This window comes from Pipistrellus kuhlii, unplaced genomic scaffold, assembly GCF_014108245.1.
Source record: "Pipistrellus kuhlii isolate mPipKuh1 unplaced genomic scaffold, mPipKuh1.p scaffold_m20_p_15, whole genome shotgun sequence".
Classification (NCBI taxonomy): domain Eukaryota; kingdom Metazoa; phylum Chordata; class Mammalia; order Chiroptera; family Vespertilionidae; genus Pipistrellus; species Pipistrellus kuhlii.
The window spans coordinates 10128509-10155765 of NW_023425460.1; the positions used below are offsets into that span (position 1 = coordinate 10128509).

The 27257-nt window shown below is 55.5% G+C and overlaps 1 protein-coding gene across 2 annotated transcripts in view; it reads right to left on the reverse strand.

Annotated features, from left to right (window-relative positions):
- Positions 1 to 4494: 4494 nt before the first annotated feature.
- The window catches only part of SLC29A3 (solute carrier family 29 member 3), a 41417-nt gene continuing 18654 nt past the window's right edge, over positions 4495 to 27257 (reverse strand). For both annotated transcript variants that reach the window (XM_036438213.2, XM_036438214.2), the window contains 4 exons: positions 16337 to 16419; positions 9449 to 9675; positions 6928 to 7090; positions 4495 to 5864 (listed from right to left, as the gene is read on the reverse strand). In XM_036438213.2, the coding sequence (XP_036294106.1) occupies positions 5210 to 5864; positions 6928 to 7090; positions 9449 to 9675; positions 16337 to 16419 (1128 nt within the window). In that variant the 3' untranslated portion in view covers positions 4495 to 5209. The remainder of the gene's footprint in view (positions 5865 to 6927; positions 7091 to 9448; positions 9676 to 16336; positions 16420 to 27257) is intronic.

A 27257-nucleotide genomic window follows, 5' to 3' on the forward strand; every position in this document is an offset into this window, starting at 1 on the left:
GGGAGCAGGTGGTAAATGCAGTTGAGAGTAAGGCCACTGGGTGCCAACCTTGGGGGCTGGTGGAGAAGAGGAGCTTGGCACTTAAAATGCAGAGGCTCTGCCCTAAATCTGTGCACACTGTTAAGAACGATGAGTGAGTCCACGGTGCTTTATCTACTAGAAAGACTTCCCAGTCCTGATCCCTCAACTGGAACAGAGCAGACGGAACCCTTGTCTCTCTCCCTGGGCCAGATGTGAGCTCCTGAGGAGCCCTCATCAGTCTCTGGTGGTCTAGCATGGCGGTTTTCCAAGTGGGGTCTGAACTTACAGCCTTCCAGGAACTGGTGATGAGCACCAATTACACACCAGGCTCAATTCTGAATGCTTTATATGCATCCCCACTAGACCATTTAATGTACACACCCAGATCTGAGACCTGTCCTTCAATCGTCCCCGTTGTCAGATGAGAAAACAGAGGCAGGTTGAACTTGCCCATGGTCACGCAGCTAGAAGTGGTGAGGATTCAGACATAGGCAGTGTGGCTCTGGAGGGCAGACCCTAGGAACCATCATAGGACAGGAGGGAATCTGTGCACTTGGCCACATGTCCATAATGAAGGCAGGACAGATGCTAGGATGTCCATTTTCCCAGCTGAGGCTTAGGGAAAAAGTGAGGTGGCTTGCCCAGAGGTCAGATTTGGGGGCAGAGCTTGGTCTGGGGTCTCAGATTTCGCTTTCTGCCCCATGCACTCTGTCCTAGGCCAGGTGTGTCTGGGCAGGACTCAAGCAGGGACCTCTGCATCAAAGGACAGATATCAGACTTGGAGGTGCTGGCCCAGACCCTGGGGCTGGGGAACCGAAGAGGGTTGGGTACTAAGCACTGGGTGCAGGGTACAGCCCACCATAGGGAAGGAGCTGGGCACTGCAATAGACTCTCCATGCAGCAGCAAAATGTGGGCGGAAAACACATTTGTTGAGGACCTGCTACATGCCAGGTACTGTGTCTACAATACCAGGGCCTATTGAATCCTTACAACAGGCCTGAGGCTTCTCATTTTAGACACGAGAAAGTCTCGGCAAGACTGGGCTGAAGTGACCTAGCTAGGAGTTGACAGAACCAGAATTCCAACCTTGGTGTGGGCACCTGGAACCTGACTGCCTACTCCTCAACCCCATGCTGACGTCCCAGGTTCCCTCCAACTTCTGGTCAAGGGCACTTCTCAGTGGAGTGCACGGGGCCAATGGGTCAGCTGGCTGGAGACTTGTGGGGGTAGAAAGCATGGCCGTCAATGCTATTCTTTGGGGTCAAGCCCACTGCAGCCTGAAGTTGAGGTCATCCTCTCAGGCTGACGCGCCTTCACGCATCCCAAGTGGCGGACACGTGGGTGGGAGCGGAGGCTGTGCACTGTGCCCCTGAGTCACCCTGCTGCGAAGGCTGTGAGCCCTGGTGTCACTCTGCCTGTGGGCTGGGGAGTGGGCATGACTGGGTGTGGCCAGCTGGTCACTGGCACAGCGGTCACGCCAGGACTTTGTCATCCCCTTTCCAGATGGGGAAATATGCTCAGAAAGGGCATGTGACTCACAGCCAGTGGCTGGTGGGGCTGGGAGTAAGGCATCCTTACCCCCAGGCTGTGTTCTGTGTCCTGCACCCCCATGTCCTACAAGTCCAGCAGCAGCAGCCATGCTGGGGCGACCTCAGCGGCAGGGACTGGGGAGGAGGGCAGGGCCTGGAAGCAGCCCCAGATCTCATGCCTGAGGAGCGGTGGGAGTGGGTCTGACGTGGGCCCAGGATCAGGACCCACGGGGGCTCCGTCCAGCAGGGGTCTGGCCAGCTGCCCTCATCAGAGCCAGTGCCATGGGCAAGACATATATACTTGGCACAAGACTCCAGGCAGGCCATGGATTAGGAATAGGAACAGCAGGTGTCAAGAACCAAGAGGAGAACCAGGGCTCAACCAGGGGAGCAAGAGAGCAGGGTGGGTGAGAACTTAAGAGTTTAGGAAGATCAGGTCTGATTCTTGTCTGTGCCACTTAGGAGCTGAGTGGCCTTGGGGAGGTTACTTAACCACTCTGAGCCTCACTGTGCCCCTCTACAGACAGGGGGAATCATGCGGGTAAAGCACCCATCACAGGGTAGCATTAGGCAGGGGTCTGGGAAGCTGGTAGACAGGCTGCCCTGGACCCTGGTCTGTGGCTAGTCCCTGCCTCTGCCTGCTGGTAGGCTGACATTCTTTCTGGGATCCTGCCGGGGTCAAAGCTGGACTGGGAACTGGACCAACCTCAGCCAGTGGGTGGAGGGCAGTAACAACTTTGCCACCAAGGAAGGATGAGAGTAAAATGGATTCTAAGTGCTTTCTCTCAGAAATACCACAGAGATGTGACAACCACCGGGCTTTCAATGAAGGCCCGCTGCGGTAAAGTCTCTTCTATGTGGAGTTCTCTGTAAGAGCATTCCAGGCCTCAGAAGCCGGGGTCCTGCGGTGGCCTCCTGCATCACGTCCAAGCTGATGAAGATGCCCCAAATCTTCTCTCGGGAGCAACAGGTTGAAGGCAGCAAAATGAAGGGTGTTTGCTAATAAAACCCACCCCTGGATCGAGTCCCCTCACGTGCCCATGCACGTAGGAACAAGCACTTTTGTAGACGCACCCGCCACCCACTCGTTGAAGTCAACCCATTTGGCTGCCTCTGACTTACTTTGCTGAATAAAAGAAGGAAAAGGAAAATGTGCATGGCCTGGAAACTTACAAGGGCATGAACTAAAGACTGGCACTTGGATTAAACAAAAACCAATAGACAAAGGCAGCTTTCCCGAGATCCCCCCACCACACCCAGCCCACCTCTCTCGCTGTGAAATCCCCTTCTCTTTAGCAAGTTCGGTTCACTCCCAAAAGCATGTGAGCTAGTTCCCCAAGCAAGCTCTACAAGACTCGAGACCCACAGCAGCCAAGCCCCATGAGCTGCTCCGACAGGGAGGGGGTACGATGCCTGAACTCCACCACCTGCCCTCCGCCTGGAGATATATTTTGTTTTCTTTCCTCCCTCCCTGGGAAGGAAGGATCCTCTGTGAAACCCCACTAAAGTGAGCAACAAAGAGCAGTGGGCAAGGAAGGCTGAGTATCCGGCCCCTGCCAAGCAGCTGGCCCTCCCAGCTCAGAGCAGCCCTGCTCCCCAGTGGAGCTGGCATTGCTATTGCCCAGTCACCTCATCATCATGCTGGCCACCTCCTCCCTTGCCCTCTGTGCTCATTTCAAATCACGTAATAAGGACATCTATACTTCTGAAAGCTATTCCCCTTTAACGGAGCACGCGAGACCCCCACTCCTCCTTCTTAGCTCCAAGGTGGTCCCCGTGTCTGAGCTCAGAGACTGCGGTTTTACTTGAAAGCAGACCTGCTGCCCATTCGTAAAACACCTGAGGTTGAAACGCGTCGCCAGACAGACAGATACCCCCAATGATCAGCCGCGCTCAAGTGGGTGAACAAACCCAGGGGGGGTTCAGGCTCCTGCAAGGGGAGGGATTTATGTTAAAATGCACTGAATACCTTTTTTAAGGTATCAAGTTTCAAGACACCTTTCAAGCCTGTCCTCCTTAATTCTCTGGCCCCAGGAGAGGGAGTGTATAGCAGCCTGAGATGCAGAGAACAGAAGCTGCTGCCATTGGGCGTATTACCAGCCGCAGCCCAGTTTAGTCAGTTGTCTGCAGCAGCGGTGGCCAGCCGGTGGCCCGGGGACCACTGGTGGCCCGTGAGGTCTGAAAGGTTGGCGACTGCTGGTCTGCAGGACATCTCAGAGCCAGAGCTCAAAGGAGCCGGCTGATTTATGGCTCGAGGGGTGCCACTTCTTGGGGGCAAGCTCTCTGTTCTTGAGGTAGGACTCCTGAGAAAGAACTGGTCTGATCTGGTTCCTTTCTCTCTCTGATTCCCAAGCCCACTTGCTCCCCCAAGGAACGGCCTTGCAGAAGCCTTCAAGGAACCCGAAAACCATATAAATGACTACTCATGTCAGGCGATCGCAAATGTGGGGGGGGGCCATGGAACACGAAGGTCACCTTTTGAAAGAACAGCTTCAAAATACACGACCACCTGGGACAGAGCAACAGTCTGTTGATGGAAGCTTCAGAGCTCTGCTGATGTTAATAAACAAACCTGTGGAAGTGGAGCTGCTAGTGGCCCCACCTTAGGCAAGGCCCTGAGCTGAATACCTTCTGCCTCTCCATCCGTTCTCCATCATCTGCGCCTGCGCCTTGGCTGTGGTACAGGCCTCAGGGACTGGGAGGAGAGCGAAGGAGATGGGAAGGAGGGAGGGAAGGAGGGAGCAAGGGAGGGAGGGAGGGAGGGAGGGAGGGAGGGAGGGAGGGAGGGAGGGAGGGAGGGAGGGAGGGAGGGAGGGAGGAAATTTACCTCTTGAAGGTCACAGCAGGTTAGATGTGCCCCCCAGCCCTATTCCCACTTTTCAAATATCCTCAAATTACCCATTGTGAGTGTGTTCTTTCCTGCCAAGACCCTCACACAGGCCCTTCATTAAATACCCAGGTATTTATTATGCCCTTGAACCTATGACCATGTTGTAAACATCAGTGTCAAAAGACCCAGCCCTGACCCAGGCCAAGACCATGTAAAGAGTCCTGTTTGAAAACACAGGCCTGACAAGCTTCGTCTCCAGTCCCGGGATGCTTTCTGGAGCCAGCGCTGAAGGAATGTAGGGCTCCGAAGGCCTCTTTTGGGGGTCCCAGTCTGGTAGGTGGGTGCTCTCTCACCCCCAGAAAGCAGGGTCTGCACAGGCTTGGGTCTTGTACCTAAAGTCTGGCCATCCCATGGGGACTTCCTCTCCAGGAGGACCCCTCTGGTTAGGGAGGGCCGAGAATTCCCACACCTTGCTGTCAGCCGGGAGGAGCAAGGTGGGGTGTTGGCACTTCTCTGAGCTGAACACTGACCACCCAGTCCCCAACAGGCTCTGCGGAAAGGCAGAGCGTGCCTGTGGCTGTGTCTTACTCAGACGTCTTTTATCTCATCTTTTGTCTTCACGTCTCAGGATCGTTCTGCTAAGGTGTCTGGAATGTTTCTGCCTGACCCGGAGGCAGCACATGCCACCAGCTCCCTGGGGACAGATGAGGCCCCATGTGCTCTGCTGTCCACACAGAGCCCAGCTCCAGCCCTCCGGGCGGGTCCTGTCGTCTCTCTGAGCTCCCAAGCAGGGCTGCTCAGCACCGGCCCTCTCGCCACCGCCCGCTCCTAGATGAGGTGCACAAGCAGGGCCGAGCAGGCTGAGCCAAGTACCAAGCCCAAGTACATGTAAAAGGACATCACCACCCCTGTGGCCTCCGCCAGTTCCCTGGGCACGAGCTTCGGCCCGTAGATGAGGGCCAGCGTGCTGAGGTAGCCGTTGCTGAGGCCCAGCAGGGAGCTGAACACCACTGGGTAGATGTCGGACGGGAAGACCACCGTCTGCAGGTGGACCCGGGGCTGGTAGTTGCAGAACACAAAGAGGGGGACGAGGCCGGTCCGGAGCAGCACCAGCGCGGGGAGCACCTTACTCCTGGGCCCCGGCACCTGGATCCAGGCCGTGATCTGCCGGCCGCACAGGTCCGAGAAGTTGAACAGGAGGAAGGCGGTGAGGGGGACGAAGAACTTGGTGGTCCAGGGCGAGCCCGAGGCCTTGTCCAGGGACTCGATGCTGGTGGAGACGGCGGGGAAGATGACGCTGGTGATGAAGAGGAGGTAGATGACGCAGAAGCCCAGGCCGGCGGTCTTCTTTAGGATGGGGCGCAGGGGCGGCGTCGGGGAGAAGCTGGGTCTGGGGGCCGCCAGAGGGGAGCCGGGGGAGTCCTGGCACGGCTGCTCTTCGCCAGAATACACGTGGGCGGGCCAGACGGGCCTCATGTAGTACCTGCCAGGGGAGAAGACACGTGGTCAGAGGGCCCAGAAAGGAAGCTTGGGATTTCCAGGGACCAGGCAGGGGACCTGCAGGCCTGGCATGCAAACCCCAGCAGGCTGTGCAACTCAGGCAAGCAACTCAAGCTTTCCGTGCCAGGTCCTCTCCCAGGCGACGGGCACCCATCAGGATGAATGGCCATGTTGCCTCCTGCGGGGAACAAGCATATGAACATCACAGGAGAGACAAGCCACCGGGCCTCGCGGAGCACAAGGCCGGGGCAGCGGAGGTGCTCCTGGATGGAGCGATTATTCATCATCCTCACTCCTCAGGTCCCACTCCACCACCTGCCCTCTCTGTCCGAACACTTGCTGACCTCTCACATCCACTGGTCAGTCAATTTACTGAGCAACTACTATGAGCACAGCACAGTTCAAGGCCCCGGGACACAGCAGTGAGCAAAATCTACACAATTCTGCTCCCGAGAGCTCACCCTCCAACGAGGAGACGGAGAGTAAACAAGGAAACAAACATGCCACCTACTTCTTCTTCTTTTTTTATTTATTTATTATATTTTTTATTGATTCTTCACAGAGAGGAAGGGAGAGGGCTAGATAGCTAGAAACATCGGTGAGAAAGAATCATCGACCAGCTGCCTCCTGCACACCCCCTACTGGGGATGTGCCTGCAACCAAGGTACATGCCCTTGACCGAAATCGAACCCGGGACCTTTCAGTCCGCAGACCGACGCTCTATCCACTGAGCCAAACCGGTTTCGGCGCCACCTACTTCTATGAAATGACATTAGTACAATAGATAGAAGAGACAGAACCAGCCGAAACCGGTTGCGGGCATATCCCCAGTAGGGGGTGTGCAAGAGGCAGCTGATCGATGACTATCTCTCATCGATGTTTCTAACTCTGTATCTCTCTCCCTTCCTCTCTGTACAAAATATAAAATATATTAAAAAAGAAGAAGAAGGAGGAGGAGGAGGAGGAGGAGGAGGAGGAGGAGGAGGAGGAGAAGAGACAGAACCACATAGAAGAGTGACCGGAGAGAGCGCGAGGCAGGGCCTCACCTGGCGTACTCCAGCCGGGGCAGCAGCAGGTAGAGGCCGATGCAGAGTGCGAGGAAGACGTCCGCAGTGAGGAAGAAGGCCAGGGTGCTGTCCGTCACGTTGTTGGACAACGCCAGGTCCACCAGGGAGGCCACGGCACTGATGGTGCCGCCCATGGCTCCTCCTGCAGGAGCACAGGGCGTCAGGGAGGAGGGCGGGGGCGGGTCCATCTTCCCTGCATCTCAGGCTGCCTCCTCTCTGCTCAAGTTTAAAAGCATCAAAACCATTTTTCCCTTCCGAAGCCAACTCTGCAGTTCTGTGTCCTAGACCCTGCAGCCACAAGCTCTCCAGCTCTAAGCTGTCAGCGTACTCATGTCCCTGCCCCAGGCTCTCTCTGATGGGCTTGGAAGAGGCTGCTGTCTGAGGTGGGCAAGTGGCCTCCAAGATTTTGCCTGTTTTCTAGTTCATCTCTGACCCTTGACCCTCCATCTCTCTCTCCCTCATTCTCTCTCTCTCTCTCTCTCTCTCTCTCTCTCTGTTTTGAATTTTAGAGGACCTTTATTAAAGCTGGGAACCGGGAAACCAGAAAGGGCTGGGGAAAGGAGCCAAGGCTGGGCTGCCTCCTGCAGATCCCTTTCTGGGGACCAAGCCACAACCCAGGCACGTCCCCTTGACTGGAATCAAACCCGTAACCCTACCATCTGCAGGCCGATGCTCTAGCCCCTGAGCTAGGGCTGAATGAATAAATTTTTATTCTCAAGGAAGCAAGAAGTGGCTGACTGCAAACAGCAAACAGCACACAGCTCTGTGCAGGAAGGAGTGCTTAAGAGCACAGACTCAAGAACCAGAACATCGGAGTCCAAACCTGGCTCTACCTCCCTGGCTGTGTGAGCTTCAGCAAGTCACTTATGCTCTCTGTGCCCCCCAACCCATTTCCTCATCTTTAAAATGGGGGATGTTAGTAAACCCCACCTTTTAGGGTTGTTACAAGGATTAAAAGTATTATTACATCAAAGCGCTCAGAGGAGCACCTGGCGCAGAGAAGTACCATATAAATCCTCTCAGATTCTCAATTAGGGGCTTGGCTATTTCTGTCCTTCCTACATCAAAGCAGCAACAACGGGGTAAACCCTTTGCCAGGAGGCTGCCAACTTCTGAGAAGCTGTAATCCCCACCTGGGCGTTTTGTAAGAAGTGGGGTTAAACTCGGTAAGACATCCCCCGGCTGCCCCGAGGAGGAGACCGAACATCACTGCCTATTGATGCTCCCCCCTCTCTCCCCAAGTCGTAGGAAATGTACAATATTATCATCAACAACAAGCCAGGCCTCGGGGAGCTCATCCTTCATGACTCTCTACTTTTATCTCATCAGTTATGGAAATACATGCAAATGAGGGGTTTAAAAAAAACATCAGTGTGGGACGGATGAATTGTTCCTCAGATGCCTACACGGGCAGAATTCACAGATGGGCTCCTCTGGACGAAGAACTGGGGCTGGCGAGGTGGCACTGGGGCCTTGGGGAAAGCGAGCCCCAGGGACCTTCCAGAGTGATGGGCGCCCACAGGGCTGGGCACAGTGACGACAAAGGCTCAGGGCCCGGGGGGAGGGATACAAAAGGGTGAGTCCTGGGTTTCAACGTTTTTTCAAAACTGGACTTTCTGAAAGTTCAGGGAGCACCCATCCCCTTCTCTAGAAGATTCGTGGGTGGCCAGAGGAACCTGAAGGGCTCTTGCCAACATGCACGGTGTGTTTGGTCACTGGCCCCTGAGGGGTAACGGGCATGGTTGGCGCTTTATTGGTAATACACCTTCCAGCAGAGGGAGGGAGCTGAGGGGACAAGAGTTCTCTCTCAGCTGGGGATGACAGAGGGGTTAGGTCCAGCATCAGTGGCCACTCCTCCAGCCTGGGCCTGCCCTTCTTGAAGCATTGCTTAGATACATGGATTACACTCCGGAAACGTAACAATGGGTCCATTCTTATTTCATTTTAGGCCCAAGGGCACAGACTCAAGAACCAGAATGTCTGAGTCCAATCCTACATCAGAAATAGCAATTAGAGTTGAGGTCACATCTAACTCTGATCTGTGGACAGTAGCTACCTCCAGGGCTGTGTTGAGAAGGATTTAGAGCAAGCATGTCAAACTCACGACTCTTGAGCTACATGCCTTGTTTATTTGGCCCGTGTTAGCCTTTGAGTTTGACATGCTTGATTTAGAGGCTCAGGAGGAAAGATCCAGATCTATGAGTGATTTCTGGCACTGGTGTGGAAGTGGGAAGGGGATGTACCCTTGTCGAGGTATTTGTCATTGCTGCCACATACAACCTGGCATATTCACTATGGGCACACAGTGGGTTCTTTGTGAAATTCTCCTCCAGGCAGGGGGCAAATGCTCACAGCGCTGCTTCACATGACGGGGTGTGTGGAGACGCCGAGCAGAGCGGCTGCACCCCCAGTCTTGCTTTACGAGGTGGTGGTCTCCCCACCTGACCCAATTCCCTTTTATCTCATTGGGACATCTGGCTGTCTGGAGCCCAGCTCTCACCTGATATCAGCGCCTGGGAGTTCCTCATCGGGAAGGAGCCCGTCATGCCGAAGACGCTGCTATTGAAGACGGTGGAGGTGCCACTGAGGACGGCCATGCAGGCGATGGTGACAGCAAAGAAGCTCTGGGTCCAGGAGGAGGTGTCTACCTTCACCAGCACGGTCATTACCACGAAGATGGCCAGCATGACAGTCAGCGAGGCCAGCACACGAACATGAATCGGAACTCTAGGGTGGAGATGCAGAAGCGGTTAGAGACCCCCTCGGGCTCCATGCCAGGCCGTGGGCGGGGGGTGGAGATTCTTAAGGGAAGCGGGGGAGCTCCGTGACTGGGGCTGTCCATCTGCAGCTCGGAGGCCTGGGTCTGAATCCTGCCCTTCCCAGCGCACTAGCTGTGCGGCCCTGGATAAGTGACTCAACTGCACTGGTGCCAGCTCCTGCACCTGTGCCACCGGGAGGGGGCCTTATCTACCTGCAGGAGCGGCTGTGAAAACCTCTACAGGGGTGTGTGCAGAGTGCAGAGGGCAGGGTCTGGCTCAGAGCAAATGCAGGGCGGACGCTGCTTCTTTCTGTCTTGCTGTGAGGCTCAGGACAGAGCGTGCGGGCTCTTGGGGCAAGCCCCCCGCTCCTCCTGCCACAGGAGCTCCTGCTGACTTGCTAGTGTTTAACAGAGTAGCAGTGAAGGGAGAAAAGAGAAAGCAGGAACACATCAGCACTGTCATGGTCGCAGCAAACACTGGGCACTTAACTTGAGTAGGTACGCTGCTAAGCGTTTTCGACACGTTAATGCTGAATTCACACACCAGCTCCACAGACAGGCACTCCTACCTATCCCACAGGGACACATAGAAACTGGGGTCAGAGAAGCTGAGGAGCTCGCCCAAGGTCATTAGGCTGCGAACCCGGGTCTGCTGCAGTCTGGTTTCAGGATGGACACTAAGGAGCCTCCCTGGGACAAAGGAAACACAGGTGGTCCAGACAAGTGGCCAGGCAGGGCTCTCCTGGGACGGTCTCCCTTGTGGGCAGCATCTGAGGCCACCCTGAGCAGCTCATGGCCAGTCCCTGGCCCCACCTCCCAGCCCCAATGTAAGGCCTACTCTCCTCCCAGGCCCCAACCTGACAGACACTGCCCTCCAGGGAGGAGAGGGAAGTCTGACTCTCAAAGAAATTGCACATTTTTATTCCAGGGAGAGAGAACCTCATCTAAAGAGGCTGCTTCAAAAAAATAAAATAAATAATAATAATAATAAAGAGGCTGTTTAAATAATCAGATTAGACTAAGCTTTAAATCGGATTGGAAGTTAAGTTAATTTTCCTGCTAACCAGTGGGTAAGGGCTGGGAGAAAAGCCAGATTAGTTATACACAATTTCTTTTTTGGGAAAAAAAAATAAAAAAGATTTGAAAGGTAGAAAAAATGTACATAAATAGGTGTGAAATGATGAACATGAAAAGCAAGAAACATTTTTCTAAGTGCTTTTGTGGCCCCAGGCTACTCTGTTCCCTCTGATCCCGCTGAAGGAGCAGGGGCTGCCTGTGCCTTCTAAGGCAGAAGGAAGCCCAAGAAGCGAAGGGATGGTCCAGAGTCGAGGTGTCAGTCTGTGGGGAGCTGGGACTAGAACCCGGGTCTGCAGAGTCCCAGCAGCAACATAGCCTGGAGGCAGACCTGACTGCAGCTTCCCAGGTGAAGAATGAGAAAGTCCTTCTCCTGTCTCTATTGTGTGTCACGGAGAGTAACAGAGGCAATCAGGGCTCCCAGCTGGGGAGCACATGCTCAGGGTGCCCGCCCATGGGCCCACCCTCTTGCTAGGAAGCAGGCTGCAAGCGTCAGGTGATTAGCACCTGCTAAGAGCAAACTTCAACCAGTGCCCAGGAAGGGGGTGGACAAACACCCCAGCCCCTCCCACGGGGTGTGAGCTTCACAGGAACCCAGAGCTAGCCTGGCAGGTCAGGCGTGGCACACCCTGCGGGCATTCTTTATTGCCAGCCTTTCCTTCCGGGCCTCCTTTCCCCATTCTCCTACCTTCACCTCCCAAAAGAACTACTTCTTAGTGGAATCTTGTTCCAGCGTCCATCTCTGGGGAACCCCACGCTAAGACTCACCTTCCCAGGTCTGGAGGGCTCTAGCAGGCGGGCAGGAGCTGCTGGGCAGCCAGGTGGAGCACTGCACCCCGGTGGGCCCTGAGCATCGATGTAAGTGCACACAGGTGCCCTGGAGGCTTGTGCCCGGCCTTCCCACTGATGCTTGGGGTGATCCTACACCCTCAAGGCTGCCGCACAGGGCCCCACCCTCCCCCAGCAGCTGGAGTGCCCCGTTCACCCTCAAAAGAAGCACCAGCAGGGACTCCTCAGAGACTGGAGATCTGGCCAGCTCTGCCACCGACTCACTGTGTGTGACCCCAAGCAAACGGTCAACCTTTCTGGGCCTCGGTTTCCTCATCTCCAAAGAGAAGAGGCTGGGTAAGATAACACCCAGTCCCTTCCAGCCGGCGATTCTAAATCTGAAGATACCCCGTCGGGAGAGAGGCTGGGGACAGATGCCCAAAGGTGCTAACAGTTCCTGGGGACAAAAAAAAAAAAAAAAAAAGGAACAAGCAGACGAGACCGGTTTGGCTCAGTGGATAGAGCATTGACCTGTGGACTGAAAGGTCCCAGGTTCAATTCCGGTCAAGGGCATGTACCTGGGTTGCAGGCACATCCCCTGTAGGGGGTGTGCAAGAGGCAGCTGATCGATGATCCTCTCTCATGGATGTTTCTAACTCTCTATCCCTCTCTCTTCCTCTCTGTAAGGAGACGGGCAGACTGGGAGGTACTTGGGGCTACACAAGAACGAGGCCTATCTAAGCTGTTTTCCCAAGGGCTGCCATGGAGCCTCGCAGGCCCCCGGCAAATGTCAGCTGGGTACACACGCTGACAAGCAAGGTACCAGCAGTGCAGGGCGGCTTTCCCACTGGGTCTGAGCCGCCCAGTCACTCTGCCTCCTGACCCCGCAGGGTGGCAGGGAGGTAGCTGTGAGCCCCTGCAGCGTTTCCGGCGGCCTGGGGACAGCATCTGCCTCTACCCTCCTCCTCACAGACACCATGGGACAGGCCGCCTCTGGAGCTCTGGGGCCTCGTGGGAACTCCGGTGCCTGTCACCACGCCATACGTAGCTGCGTGAACAGGACAGATGCTTTGCAGTGAGCTGGGGACTTCTTACCCAGCACCCACAGGGTGGGGAGGCGGGGGAAGAGTCAGGGATGAGGAGGTAAATGCCACATGCATTAAAAGGTAAGGTGACTAGATGTCCTGCTTTTGGCGGGACAGTTCCGATTTTTAACAACTTGTCCAGTGTACCGAGGTGTTTTTAAAAAGTCCCGATTTTTTTTTTGAAAAATTCTTTTAAATCTTTTGGACTTTTTAAAAATGCCACGGGACGAGGGACAAATTGTTAAAAATCGGGACTGTCCCGCCAAAAACGGGACGTCTGGTCACCTTACCATAAGGCCCCTCACCTGCAAGGGTCTGCTCCTGGCCCGCTGATTCCTGGCTACATAATCCCTTCTCCTCCATGGGCCCCGGGCCCTGGGGGCCTGGCCCAGAGCTGTTTTCAGTGCTCATACAGCTTTAGGATACGCGCTAGTGCAGCCTGCCCCGCATACACTAATGGGATGTGCTGGCTCCTCTCTGCTTTCCCATCCCCGGCAGGGAAAGTGGCCCAGGGGATGGGGATGCTGCTGGGATTTTAAGGGAAGTCTTGACAGGTGTTGCCCCGGCGTGGATGGATCTGCGCTGGGATAGGGAAGGCCGAGATTGCTCCAGCCCCTGGACCCAGGGCAGGTCCCACGGGCCTGAGACAGGGAGAGGGGTGCCAGCTGTTCCAAGCTGGCTGCCAGCTCCCACACCCCCTTACTTGAGAGGCTCGGGGCCCCAGGGGACTGATTTCTTCACAAATCTCCCACATGTAAATCCTCCTCATAAGTATTTATGATGCCTCGGCCTGAACATAATAAAATGCTCAGCGATTATGGATGAGCCAGTCAGAGAAAGCCGGGGTTCTCCAGGAGGCGAGAAAACGAGACATTTCATTCCCACACATGAAACAAAAGACAGCTCAGCCTCAAACCACCTTCCTGGGGAGGCTTGGGAGCACTCCCCCATTGCCCTCACCCTCTCCCGGGGCAGCAGAGGGCAAGGCCAGGCCCGGGCAGGCTGGACCTTCTGGAGGAAGCCTGAAACGCTCAGCCCTCAGCGCCAGCTCTCTGCCCGACCCGACCCGGCAGCCCGGGGTCCCCAGGGCAGGCAGACCCAGACCTTCCTAAGCACCTCCCTCCTCCCAGCAGCTGGAAGCCAGGGCGACACAAGCCCTCCGGTGAAGGGTCTGAGGTGTGGCTGCAGGGAGGGGCTGGAAGACCTGGGGAACTAGGAGGTAGGAGGCCCGGAGGTTCTAAGCACAGATGTGGGGGAGAAGGGTCCCAGCTCCAATGGTGGCTGCACCCTCTTCTGAGCCTTGGGACCAGCTGTGAAACAAAGCAGCAAGTTTCCTGTTCTAGGCTGTTGCCAGGATCAGAGGAGGGAACGAGTGTTCAGAGAGCTCAGTGCTCTTACTAGAGAGCGTTCTGTTCTTCCGGGCACCGAGAGGACCTTCCCTGCCACTGCTGACCTGGCCTCAGGACGGCTCCCGACCTGGACTTCACAACCCTTGGTAACTCAGTAATGCCACAGCCGCCCTCCTGGGTTGCTGTGCATCCTAAGTGATACAACGAGGGGATCTGCAGGCATCACCACTTGTTACAGTCCAGATAGTGACTCCGGATCAGGAAGGGGGCAGGAGCGCTCACTTATGTGTGCCTGGGCTAGCCCAGCTACACAAGCCCCTGTCCCAGGGCCGGCCAAGAGAGTGGACACAGAGGATCATGAGAGAGGCCTGGAGAGGAGCGAGGGACTCTCCACGTGGGTCTGTCCCCCTCCTCTTCCACCCCCTTCCTGTCCTCATGCCGCCTCTTTCAAGTCACTGCCAGGAACCCAGCTGTGCCTCCAGGGGCTGACAGTGCTGAGGGAACGCCTAGCTCTGCTCCTAGCTCCATCCCTCCACCTCCTCAGGGCTGGGCTCTCTGGAGGCTGCACCCCCACCTCTGAGGACAGGGGTTGGCAAACTCATTAGCCAACAGAGCCAAATATCAACAGTAAAACAATTTCTTTTGAAAGCCAAATTTTTAAAACTTAAACTTCTTCTAATGTCATTTCTTCAAAATACTCGCCCGGGCAGTGGTATTTTGTGGAAGAGCCACACTCAAGGGGCCAAAGAGCCACAGTTTGCCGACAATGGTCCTCAGACACTGAAGGGAGCCCCATGTGCCAGGACAAGGGCCCTGAGGCCACCTGAGCACCATTCTCCTTCTTGCTCTTCCAGGCTGCACTTTGGTTTTAGGATGGGTGCAAATTCTTCAACATTCCCTCCATTGAGAGATGGGGTCTCTGTCCCCTTGAAGCCAGTGGGCTCTGTGATTGCCTTGAGGAGTCGATGACATGGAAGTGACACCATGTGACCGCAGAGAATGGGTTACGAGAACCACGTGGCTTCTGCCTTGTCTCTTGGAGCACTTGTTCTTCAGCCTCAATATGAAAAGCCCTACTACCTGAAGCCAACATGGGAGAGACTCCAGGGAGAGGGGAGCGGAGGGGAGGGGAGGGGAGAGAAAGGGAGGGGAGGGGACAGAAGTGGAGGAGAGGAGCCCACAAGGAGGCCAGCTCCAATCCCAGGCTGTTTGCAACCACGGGAGAGACACCAAGTCAGAACTGCCAACTGAGCCCGCTGATTCCCAGGATCCTGAGTGACACTAATTACTGTTACTGCTTTAAGTCACTATGCTTTGGGATAATTTTTACACAACAGATCGTTGGAATGGTCCCATAGCATAACATGTTCGGAAAGACTGGTCAGAGCAGGCTTAGCAAGCACACATGAAGCACATGTGTTGCCCTCTCGTCTCCTGCACTCCGGCAGACCTCACTAATCCATCACAGCACACTCCCTAAGGCTAAACGTGCCTTAGATTCCTGTTCAACCAGAAATCCAGGCAATCACTACAAAGTTAGGTAAAACAGGTTTGCCATTAGAGATTTAAGATTTCAGTAGGCTGTGCCCCAACTCAGGTTTCTGAAACATGGCGTAGCTGCTATCACCTAGCGGTAACGCAGGGGGAACCTGGTGCAGTCGCTAGGGCTGTTGGCCTTGTGAACCGAGACTGAGAATGGATGGCAGCAGCCACCCACCCAGTGGGGTCTAAGGGCCGTGCTATTGGCCTGGCTGTCCCGTAAGTCACTCCTTCTTCCATGGTGCATCCAGATGGGGGCTCTCTCCCAGCCCCTCACTAACAGAGGCTGGAAGTCCCCGACCCGTCCCTTTGTGAGGAGTTGACACACGAGCTGGCGTTACCAGCACAGCACCGAGCAGTTAGGTGAGCCAGTCCCACACAGCCAGAGCCAGACTCCTGGGAGGCCGGGCTCTTCCCTCCAAGCTGCTCTCAGAAATGCTCGGAAGACCAGCTGCCACAAGACCTGCTTCCGGCCCCACCTCGCCATCCAGGCGGTGACAGCCAGGACAGAGAGGCTCCCTGGAGAGGAAGATGGAAGAAGACCCGCTTCCCCACGCCCCCTGCTGGCTGCTGATGCTGTGTGACAGTGTGTGGCTCAGGAAGTCCGCTTCCAAGCGGGGCCTTCCACTGGCAGGGCCCCGGGGAACTGACCTGGCTTCTCAGTCTTCATGGAGGAGTCTGAGCTGCCTGCCTCCTACCTTGGTGGCCACCATTTAAGCAGGCAGAAAAGCAGCAGCTACGGGCAAAGGGAAGTGGAAGAGGCGGGAAGAGAAGGTCGTGAAGGTCGGGCTTGAGAGAGGGAGGAAAGTGCCTACCTGTTGACAAGCAGGAAGTTCGCCACGAGGCACAGCACGGAGGGCACGGTGGAAGCGATGGAAAGGTAGCTCTCAAAGTAATTCTGTAAGCACAGAAGCGAGGAGGCCGCTGAGGTTACTCGGGACTGCGGGGAGGGGTCCCCCCAGCGCATAGAGACAGGGTTCTTGGGGTGGGCTGCTCCCTCCCGTCTTCAGAAACCTAGAAGAGATGGGTAAGACACTCCAAGATGGCATGGTCCTGCCCCATCTCCAACCTAGGTCACTCAATGGGTCGCTCCACACACAGACACCTCCATGAGCCGTGCTAGGTGCTAGGGACATGAAGAAGGAAGAAGCTTTACCCTGCCCTCAGAGTGGTCCCCCATGATCCGCTGGCTACACTCTCCCCCTAGCCTAGGGGTGTCGAACTCAATCAGAGAAGGGGCCAAAATCTAAAATCCAGCCTAAATCGCGGGCCGAATGGTTTACTGAACAGTCATAAACTGTCATTGTGATGGAAACACAGCGGAGTGCAGTGATGACAGCGCGGTGCAGGCCACATTGCAAGGCCTGGCGGGACGGATTTGGCCCGCGGGCCTTGTGTTTGACACATGTGCCCTAGCCTACCAGTCCCACCTGTGGACAAAGCAAGGTGAACAGGACTCAATGTACGTCCGCAAAGAAAAAACTCGCCCCATCAGCCTTCTCAGCCCTCTGCCGAACTCCAGAACCACCCAAACGGGCTTTGTTATGACTCAACCACATGCTCACATTCTTGCAACCAAGTGAGGCCTCTTAAAAACATACTGGGCCCTGATCCCTGTGGGGCAACATTGTTCTGTCTCTGGATTAGCTCTGTCAATAGAGCAGCTACCAGACGTCAAAGCCATTCAGGGAAATGGCTCCTAGACTGGCCAAGACGAGGACACTGGGCATTTCCTGGGAGCAGCACATGGGCATTATAGACGGAGAATCCAAGAGCCCACAGACGATAAAGAATTTCAGAGCAGAATGTGCTGGAACCTATGGCTACAGAAGCTGTGCGGCAGCCATATACGTGTTTTACAAAACTCGGAGAACTGCCCACTTATTAGGGCGGATTCTGGTGTGTGCACATCATCCCTCAAATACTTGTGTAAAGAAACAACACTGGCCCTGGCAGGTTTGGCTCAGTGGATAGATCACCAGGACTGAAGGATCCTGGGTTTGATTCTGGTGAAGGGCATATGCCCAGGTTGCGGGCTTGATCCCCAGTGGGGGGTGTGCAGAAGGCAATGCATCAATGATTCGCTCTCTCATTGGTGTTTCTATCTCTCTCTCCCTCTCCCTTCCTCTCGATCTAAAAATCAATGAAAACACGTTTTTAAAAGGTTGAAAATCGCTACTAGAGAGCATAACAGGTGCTCAGGCCCGTTAAGACTGGAGTGAACCACTGGGGGTGTAAGACGGAGTGAAGGGTTTTTTTAACATCTCAAAACACCGCAGGAAGTGACGTTAGAATCCTGTGCCCCCCCCACCCCGGCCCCAAATCGGAGGTAGGAGCAGTGTGTTCTAAGGGAATTCCAGGTAGGGAAGTGGGGTGAGGGGGCTAAGTACTTGAGGGAATGGGAATGGTGTGGGTTTGGGGACAGGTCCCAGAGGAAGTGGGATTTGAGTCAGACCTTGAAACAGAGGGTCAGATCTCTCTTTTCTGGGAGTCTCGCTGCAACGGAGAGGCCAAGAAAGACAGATGTCATAATGGGCTCCTCCGGTCTGAAGCACAGACGCTTCCAACACCTCTTTTTAAGCCTGCAGATGCTTCTGGTCGTTGCAATCTGCACCCTGAATGCCAGGGCCTGGCAGCCTTGCAATTAAGATGATAATCACGGCCTGTGTGGCCCATGAACCATGAGCCTTAGAAATAGCCTTCCTCCTCTGAGGCGCCCCCTCATTGTTCCCGCCCTGCTGGTCCGAGGCACGCAGTCAATTACATCTTGACACAGTGGCTGGGCCTACTCGAGGCCAGGCAGGCAGGCAGGCAGGCAGGCGGGGAAACGGAAAAAGGCCCAGGGGAACAGCTGACTGCCCATGGGGGCCAAGACTGCCCCGATGCAAGCCCCCAACGAGGCGCCCTTGGTTCCGTGGCTGCTTAGTCCAAGGCAAGTCCACGCAGGACCATCGCACGGCATGCAGAACCTGTCTTTGTCTTTTCGAGCAGGCTCAGGCTGCCTGACGCTTTAGGAATGGGGATTTTCTTCGGTAACTGAATGTTCTAGTACATTGATAAGCAGAAAATTTGGAAAGTTTAAAAACTGACAACTGAGTAAGGCTAAGTCTCCCTTCTGCTAACTGAGCCTATTTCTCTGCTGAACAAAGAGCAGGTGGGGGTGGAGGAAGGACGATGGGGTGGGCGGGCAGAATGGACTGGACCCTGGGCCATCTTTCCGCTGGTACAGAGGAGGCTGCGGATGGTGATGTAGGTTGGCTCAACACATCCCAAGGGGCTTTTTTCTTCAACCTAATTCCTGGCATAAGCATGTGGTATTTGTTTGTTTTTGTTTGTTTTTTACTTATTTGCTGCCTTTGCTTGTCAATAGAGTTCTAGCAAAATGAGACTCTTATGTGGCCCCATGATCCTAGTCTCCTGTGTTCACACCCTTGTATGATCCCTTTCACAGAGTTTGGACAGGACCTGTGCCTGGATCCTAACCAGAGAAAACGGCAGTGGTGACAGGTGTACAGGACGCTGTGCATGGGACTATGTTATAGGAGATGGTAGCACCATCTTGCTGGACTCTTTTTCCTCCTTGATGGCTGGAGGCAATGGCTGTGCTGGGGAGGCCCCCGTGGCAAGGACTGCAGGCGAGACCCCTAGCTGCTGAGAATGGTTTCTGGCCAATGTCCAGCAAGAAACTGAAGCACTCAGCCCACAATGGCAAGGAACGGAGTCCTGCCAACAACTCAAACCGGTGTGCAAACGACCTTTTCCAGCCAAGCCTCCAGGAGCCTGGGCCAACCCCTTCATGGCTGCCACTAAGACCCCGAGAAGGACCCCGCTAAGCCACATCCAGACTCCGGGCCTACAGACGCTGTGAGACAGTGAGTGTGTGCTGTAAGCCACTAAATGTATAATAGTGTTAAGCAGCAATAGATTGCTAATTAATGAGAGTTTCAGGCGGCTGAGTTCCTACTAAACAGGGTTTTTCTGAAATTGCAGCCTTCCTGTTGCAATTCAAATTCAGTTCCTTGCCCTGGCCCCCGTGGCTCAGCTGATTGAACATCATCCCGTGCACAAAAGTGTCAGCTTTGATTCCGGTCAGGGCACATACCCAGTTTACAGGTTAGATTCCCAGGGCACGTACAGGAGGTAACTAATCTATGTTTCTCTCTCACACACACATATGGACGATCTTTCTTTCTTCCTTTCTTCCTTCCTTCCTTTTCTTCCTTCCTTCCTTCCTTCCTTTCTTCTTCTTCCTTCCTTCCTTCCTTCCTTCCTTCCTTCCTTCCTTCCTTCCTTCCTTCCTTCCTTCCTTCTTCCCTCCCTCCCTCCCTCCCCCCCTCCATCCCTCCCTTCCTCTTTCACTCCCTCCCCCCCTCTCAAATTAAGATCCATCAACTAAAGCCCTAGCCAGTTTGGCTCAGTGGATAGAGTGTTGGCCTGTAGACTGAAGGGTCCTGGGTTCGATTTTGCTCAAGGGCACATGCCTGGGTTGTGGGCTCAAACCCCAGTGAGGGCCATGCAGGAGGCAACTGACTAATGATTTTTCTCTCTCATCAGAGATGTTTCTCTCAGAGATGTTTCTATCTCTCTCTTCCTCTCGCTTCCCCCTCTGAAATCAATAAAAAATATTTTTTAAAAATCAATCAACTAAAAAACAAGAATCTCTATTATTTAAAAAAAATTCAGTTCCAACTAATCATGATCTTTTATTCAACCTCCGGCCAGACAAGAAGGCCAGTCTATCTGCCCCTTTAAGTGTAACAAAGGCTACGCATGCTGGTTACATCATAGCTTCTGCTCACTAACTCTTTTGCTGAAATCAGGATCATTTGTGCAAGTGGCATGCACTGATTTCAAGAAACTGAACTGAGTGTACTACCACCTTGGATCTGCTCACCTCACCAGTCCCTCAAGCCTCTGCCATGACACTCGATCCCATGGTGTTAAATCCACTGCCACCTCGGCCACCAAGCGAAACACCCTGTGCCTCTGCAGGGCCTGGGCCCACCTGCTGCCGGTTGCCTGGGGGTCAGGTGACACTCTCTGAAAGGTGAGGGGTCAGGTGACACTCTCTGAAAGGTGAGGGAGGCAGTCTCGTGACGCAGACTTTGACCAGCAAGAGGCAGGCGATGGGGAAGAGACAGGAGAGAAACTGCCCTTCCTCTCCTTCAGTAGCCTCTTCCAAATGCGGCGGCACCTTTGCAGACAGTCCCTGTCTGAGCAACCAGCTGCGGCTGTGGCCAGCCCAGCAGTCCCGCAGCCTGTTTGCTCTGGTCCATGCCGGCCTCACTTCCCTCTCCCCGCACTCTTACTTCCCCACGACTCACTCCCTGAGGCGGTGTCTGCACTGAGGGTTCTCAGGCTCCGTTCTCAGGATCCTTCGTAAGAAACGCCCCACAGCGGCCGGCCTACATTCAATCCTTGATGCTGCACTTTGCAGAGTTGCGACTGGCCTTTCCCGCTGGGTTCACCGGCTTCGCCTCTAGGAGTGCTGGGCTACCTTTTCCATCTCACTGAAGGAAAGAGAGAGTCATCTGAACTCTGGTTCAAACGCACTGCAAGTAGAACGGGAAGAGCCCTGTGCCCTGCTCCCTCTGGAGCAACTCATAAGCGTCATCCCACAGGCGGTGTTAGGAAAGGCGATGCTCTGGGATAACTGAGGCCACAGTCTCCGCTGGGCCCGACACCTGAGAACTCCCTCAGAGGCTCTGCTGTTCTTTTCCCCACCGGGTGCCCTGCAACCTGCTTGATGAGCATGGCCTCTACCTCCAGGGGTGAACCAAGGACCCCGAAGGCCCGCTGTGGCCCCGGAAGAGTGGATGTAAGACAGGGGAGCCCCTCAGAGTTGTCCAACATGGCAGCCCTGGGGTCGGGGTGGGTCTTGCGTAACTGCAGGTGGAGGACAGTGTGTGATTCAGCAAAAAGGTGGGGCCGGCAGGTGGGCAGATGCCGCTGGCAGGACACTATCAGATGAGGCCTCAGCAGGAGATCCAGGGACTGGGGACATTGTGCCCTCAGGCTGGCTGGGAGGCCATGTCCATCCAGATCGCTCGCACTTCCTGTTTTAACCCATCCTTGTGTGCACTGAGCTGGTGTTGGGTGTGTAAAATAGAAAGCACAAGGGGCCCGATGCCCTCAGGGAGCATGTGGTCGGAGTAATCCTAGGACCTAGGCTGTAGCGGTGGATACGGGTCCAGCGGGAGGGGGGGCGGGCTGGGCACTTCCCCGGGCATTCCCTGAAAGGCTGGGGGAAGTTTGCCAGACAGATCCAGGAGGTGGGGTGCTAGGGGAGAGGGGACCAGCACAGGCAGAGGCTTGGAAAGATGTTTGTCACTTAGGGCTCCAACCCAAGTTTTTGTTGGAATAAGCCCTGAGGCTTTCCTCAGCATCGGAGGAATCTGCTGAGCGCAGAGCACGCTGCTCTGCTGTCTCAAACTCCCTGGGACGGAGGCAGAAATGAGCCACATCGCCCACCCCACCCTCAGGGTGCTAATGGGAGAGAGAGCCCATCAGTCACCATTCTGAATTTTCCGACCCTCTGGGGGAGCGAGGCCCAGCCCCGAGGAACAGAGAAAACTGCTCCTGGAAAGTCTCATCCAACTTCCCGGCCCTTCGCTAGTCAGTTCCCCTGCTCTGGGGCTCCTGGGGCTCCGAGGGCTCGGAACTGGCCTCTGGCAGCGGTAACAGCAGAGGTCGCTCACCCCCGGCCCCCGCCGGTAACAGCCCCGCTGGGTGCCAGGGAACTGATATTTGAACAAAAACGCTACGTGGGGCCTGACCAGACCCCAGTGCATTTGCTCTTAGCACAGCCTGTGAGAACAGGCAGAGTGGGGATGCTCCCACTTTACAGATAGGAAGCCTGAGGCTGAAAGAGGTGCAGATTTGGTGAGTGCTGGGGGCAGGACCTTCTGATGCAGGACAAGGGGGGTGGGGGGAGGTGAGAAGGGAGGTACTTATTACTCCACAAACTGCCCTAGCTGAGTCTGCCGGCCTCAGAGGCACACAAGCCCAAACTCTGTCCCTGGGATTGAAGGGTGTCCCTGGGATAACCAGTGGCCAGGACTAGCAGTCCGCGTGCCTTCCCTGCAGCCAGCAGGGACCAGCCTGAAGGTTCATCACCATGGCCCCTTCCCCAGGCCCACCAGTAGGTGCAGGGGAGTTGCCCAAGCCAGCACACAATGGGGTTTCCCTCCCCCGTCTGTTAACTCTTTCTTCCCCTGAAAATCCCCCGTCCATTCTCCTGGCCATTTTTTCCCCTGCCCCGGGTCTGAGTGGTGTTAAAAAGAAAAAGACAACAAGAAAAGCGCTCACTCTGTCAGCCACCAAAATGGATGGACACGGCCCGCTGAGAAGCACAGACCGTGTTAAGAGGATATTATAGCTGGGAAGCACCGAGCAGGCTCCCAGCCTCTCCCCTTGCTGCTCCAACCCAGCAAAGTCCCACCACCTGCAGGGTGGGGGTGGGGCTCAAAACATAGCCTGTGGCTCAGCCAATGTGGCTCAGTGGTTGAGCATCCACCTATGAACCAGGAGATCACAGGTCGATTCCCGGTCAGGGCACATGCCTGGGTTTTGGGCTCGATCCCATGTGGGGTGTGCAGGAGGCGGCCCATCAACGATTCTCTCTCATCACTGATGTTTCTCTCTCTCTCTCTCTCTCTCTCTCTCTCTCTCTCTCTCTGTACCTTCCTCTCTCTCTATTTTTACTTTTTTAAAAATATATTTCATTGATTTTTTTTTACAGAGAAGAAGGGAGAGGGACAGAGAGCCAGAAACATCGATGAGAGAGAAACATCGACCAGCCGCCTCCTGCACACCCCTACAGGGGACATGCCTGCAACCAATGCACATGCCCCTGACCGGAATCGAACCTGGGACCCCTCAGTCCGCAGACCGATGCTCTATCCACTGAGCCAAACCGGTTTTGGCCCTCTCTCTATATTTTAAAGACCAGCCTATGGACAGACGCTGGCCCAGAGGGGCCTGGTCCGAGAGGCCCCCCGGTGCCAGCTCAGCAGGGAGGAAGGAGCCACGTGTGCCTGGGCACAGGGCACTCGCTCCCTTGCCATGGCGAGGACACTCGTTTTCATTGGCCCCTCTCTGGCCCAGTCTGTGAACACCGGGGAAGGGGAGAGAGGCCCTTCAAGCACAATGTAAAAGCGCGGAGCCAGCTGGCCAGATGTGAGGCCACTTTATGGCGGGGAGCGCTTCCTCTCCGCTGCCACGCTGAGAGGTGCCGTGCTAAGCGTCTCTTCTGGAAGAATTTAATTCTGGGCTCGGAGTCCAGGGAAAGAGGCTTTTCCGGACAGGGAGGCCCTGAAACGAGCCCGTTAATCTCCGGCAGGCCCTGGCGAAGCGTCCTCCCCCCGCAACGCCATGTGGCCACTCTGAAAGAAGAGCAGCCAATTAGTCATGAGCTGCCTGAGCAGGCGGACCTGGCGCAGGGCTCCCCGAGGCAGCGTAGTGCAGCCCCCGCCTCCGGAGCCAGGCGGCAGAGGCAGCGGGGCTCCTGCGAGGCGGGGCGAGAAAAGGCGATTCAGGCCTGGGGGTGGTAGCTCGAGGCAGCAAAGCGTTACCTGGATCACAGGGGCGTGAAATTAGTAGCAGCGAGCAGGCTGGAGCCAAGAATAGCTGGCCATGGCCAAGTTGTGGCCTGGGAAGCTGAAGCCGTTCCTGGGTAGGCCAAGCAGTGAGCCGAGGGCAGGTGTCCCCACAAGGGGTGGGGTGACGTCCTATCTGCACGTTCCAAGGCCCCATAGGGGGCCCTGGCCAGGGGAAGCTAATGGTGTGTGCCCCGGGCCTGGGTGAGCAGAAGACTGGCTGGGCCGGGAGGAAGGGGCAGTGCCTGTTCCACGGGCCAGATGAGCAAGGGAGACAGGAATCCACATCAACCGAGGAGTGAGGGAGTGGCCAGGGCAGACCAAAGCGGGGCCAGAATGGGACAGGTAAGCCCTGGAAAGATGCTGGCCAGAGACCCGCCCACTCGAAGGCCTGGGCCCCCACCAGCCCTCTGAGGTTGGCCTCTCGGGCCACCTCCCGCCCTGGGCTCAGGGGGAGGAGGAGTGACCATCCATCTGGCTCTGTAATGGCTGGGAGGCCCTCCCGAGCTGCAATCCCTTCTCCTGTCTCCTTGGGAATCCCACCAGAGGACAAGCAGCGCTCCCAGGTTTGCTGGACTGCGCCTCCCTCTGTGGAAGGATTTCTGGGGCACACCCCTCTCCCCTCTGCAAGAAGGTGTGTGGCTTACAGCCTGAAACGCCTTCTCGGAGACTCGCACCAGGAACCCTCACCCTCCTTGCCTGCATTTTCTCTCCCTCACGGCGGGTCCTTCCTCCTTTTCTGGCTAAACGGTTCCCTCAGATCTCCCTGGGGCTAAGGGAAAACCCTCCCTGACTTTGCTGTCTCTAGCCACCAGCCCCTCCTCCCCTCCACTCCAACCCCCCTAAAAAGGCAGCACACAGCACCCCTGGAGGGAAGATTCGTGTTGCTGATGGGGAAACTGAGGCTCGGGGAAGTCAGGCACTTGCTCCAAGTTGCACAGCTCAAATTCAGCCCACTGTCCCCAGAGCTTGTCCCTACCCGTCACCGTGCATGGCCTCTCTATTTTATGTCTTAAAAGACCACTCCTGCAGCCTCCATGGGAAATGACTGGAGCCGGGGCCGGGAGCCAGTGGCCAGGGAGGCTGCGGCCAGGACGATGGCCGTAGAGCGGAGAATTGGACGGACTTGAGCCATTTCAGGGGGAGAATTGGCAGGACTTGCTAACGAACTGACTGCGGGATGGAGGGACAGAGAAGAAAAGGGTAGCCCTCACTTCCAGGCTTGACCACCTCGGAGTAGGCAGGGAGTGCCGTTGACTGGGCAGGGACGGGAGTCTGCTACGGTGCATGCCGGGCACACAATGACCCACGATGAGATCCCAAACCCCGGACTGGGGGCCAAAAGTGCCGTATAATCCTGGGAAGAGGTTCTTCCTCCTGTGCCCTCTGTCCCCAGAGCCCCGCACCGATGTGATATGCCCTCCACAAGCACCTAAGAGTTAAGTCTATGGTTGGCAAACTGTGGCTCGAGAGCCACATGCGGCTCTTTGGCCCCAAGAGTGTGGCTCTTCCACAAAATACCACGGCCTGGGCGAGTCTATTTTGAAGAAGTGGCGTTAGAAGTTTAAGTTTAAAAAATTTGGCTCTCGCCAGAACTGGTTTGGCTCAGTGGATAGAGCATCGGCCTGCGGACTGAGGGGTCCCGGGTTCGATTCCGGTCAGGGGCACGTGCCTTGGTTGCGGGCACATCCCCGGTGGGGGGTGTGCAGGAGGCGGCTGATCGATGATTCTTTCTCATTGATGTTTCTGACTCTCTGTTCCTCTCTCTTCCTCTTTGTAAAAAATCAATAAAATATATTATATAAAAAAAAAATTTGGCTCTCAAAAGAAATTTCAGTCCTTGTACTGTTGATATTTGGCTCTGTTGACTAATGAGTTTCCCGACCACTGAGCTAAGACATCCTTCTGCACATACTCGCTGAGCTCAGTCCGTATTCCAGGCACAGGGGGTGTAGTCCACGTTCCCGCTTGCATGGAACTGATGTTTGGCCAAGGAGACAGGCGGCAAACGCATAAACAAGTAAACAGCTAGTGTGGCAGGCAGGGGCAAGTGCCAGGAAGAGACATAAGCAGGGCAGGTACCTATCACAGGTCTCAGAGCACCAGGGGAGAACCGCCGGGAGCCTGGAGTCCAGGGATCAGCAGCCGCCGCCCCGGGGCCAACGCTGCAGCTGTGACTGTCTGTGGCGCCTTCACTGCACAAAGGCCGAATCCAGATCCCGTGGCCCACAGGCCTAAAATATTTACCACTCGGCCCTTCGCAGAAAAAGCGTGCCACCTGTGTCTAGTTTCTTAAATAAGGAAATGGAAACCCAAGTCACCCAGCAAATTTGAAACCAAGTCAGAAACAGCCCAGCTCTCCTGAACCCCAGACCTTTCTCCACGCAGGGTGAGCTCATTTCTGTCCACCTTTCCACCCCTCCTCTGTCCACATTTTGCCAAGCTCCCAACAAGGCCCAAGCTGGCCTCTGACTTCTATCCCTTTTGTTTCCTCTGCGCACCCTCAGCTGGGACCTTAGCAGGCAGGAAAGTGGCTCAGAAACAGACCGAGGGAAGGGTCAGAGACAGAGGGAGCCCTGGACCCCGGCCTCTGAGGGGTGAGAGCTGCTTTGAGGCCTGGTCCCTGCTGAGGCTTGGGCAGCCTGTCCTTCCTCCTCTGCAGCCTGACCATGTGGCAGGGCAAGCAGGAAGTGGCCTTCTAGGAAACTCCCCACCCACTGCACAGCCCGTGCCTGCCCGGGGCAGCTTCTGCAGCTCCCAGTGGGTGCCATGAGTCAGGGTCCCAAGGCTGGCCATGGGGGGACTGGGACCGTGCTCTGTGGCACGTGGGAAAGAGGAATTGGTCTGGGGGTGCTCCGGCTGCTCTCTGCAGAAAGAAAACGAGGAGAACCACACAAAAAAAACCACACACACAAAAAAAAACCACATACACACACAAAAAAACAGGTCTTTAGTAGACAGAGCAACACTTCCTCACAGACACCACTTCTCCCATCTGAGGAGGCTGTTTGTCTTTGGAGGTCCACATGGGTTAAAATCCACGAAACCACTTGGCTGCTACAGGCCTTGGGTGCACACATACATACACACACACACACACACACACCACAAATACACGCATGCACAGAGCACCCCCAAG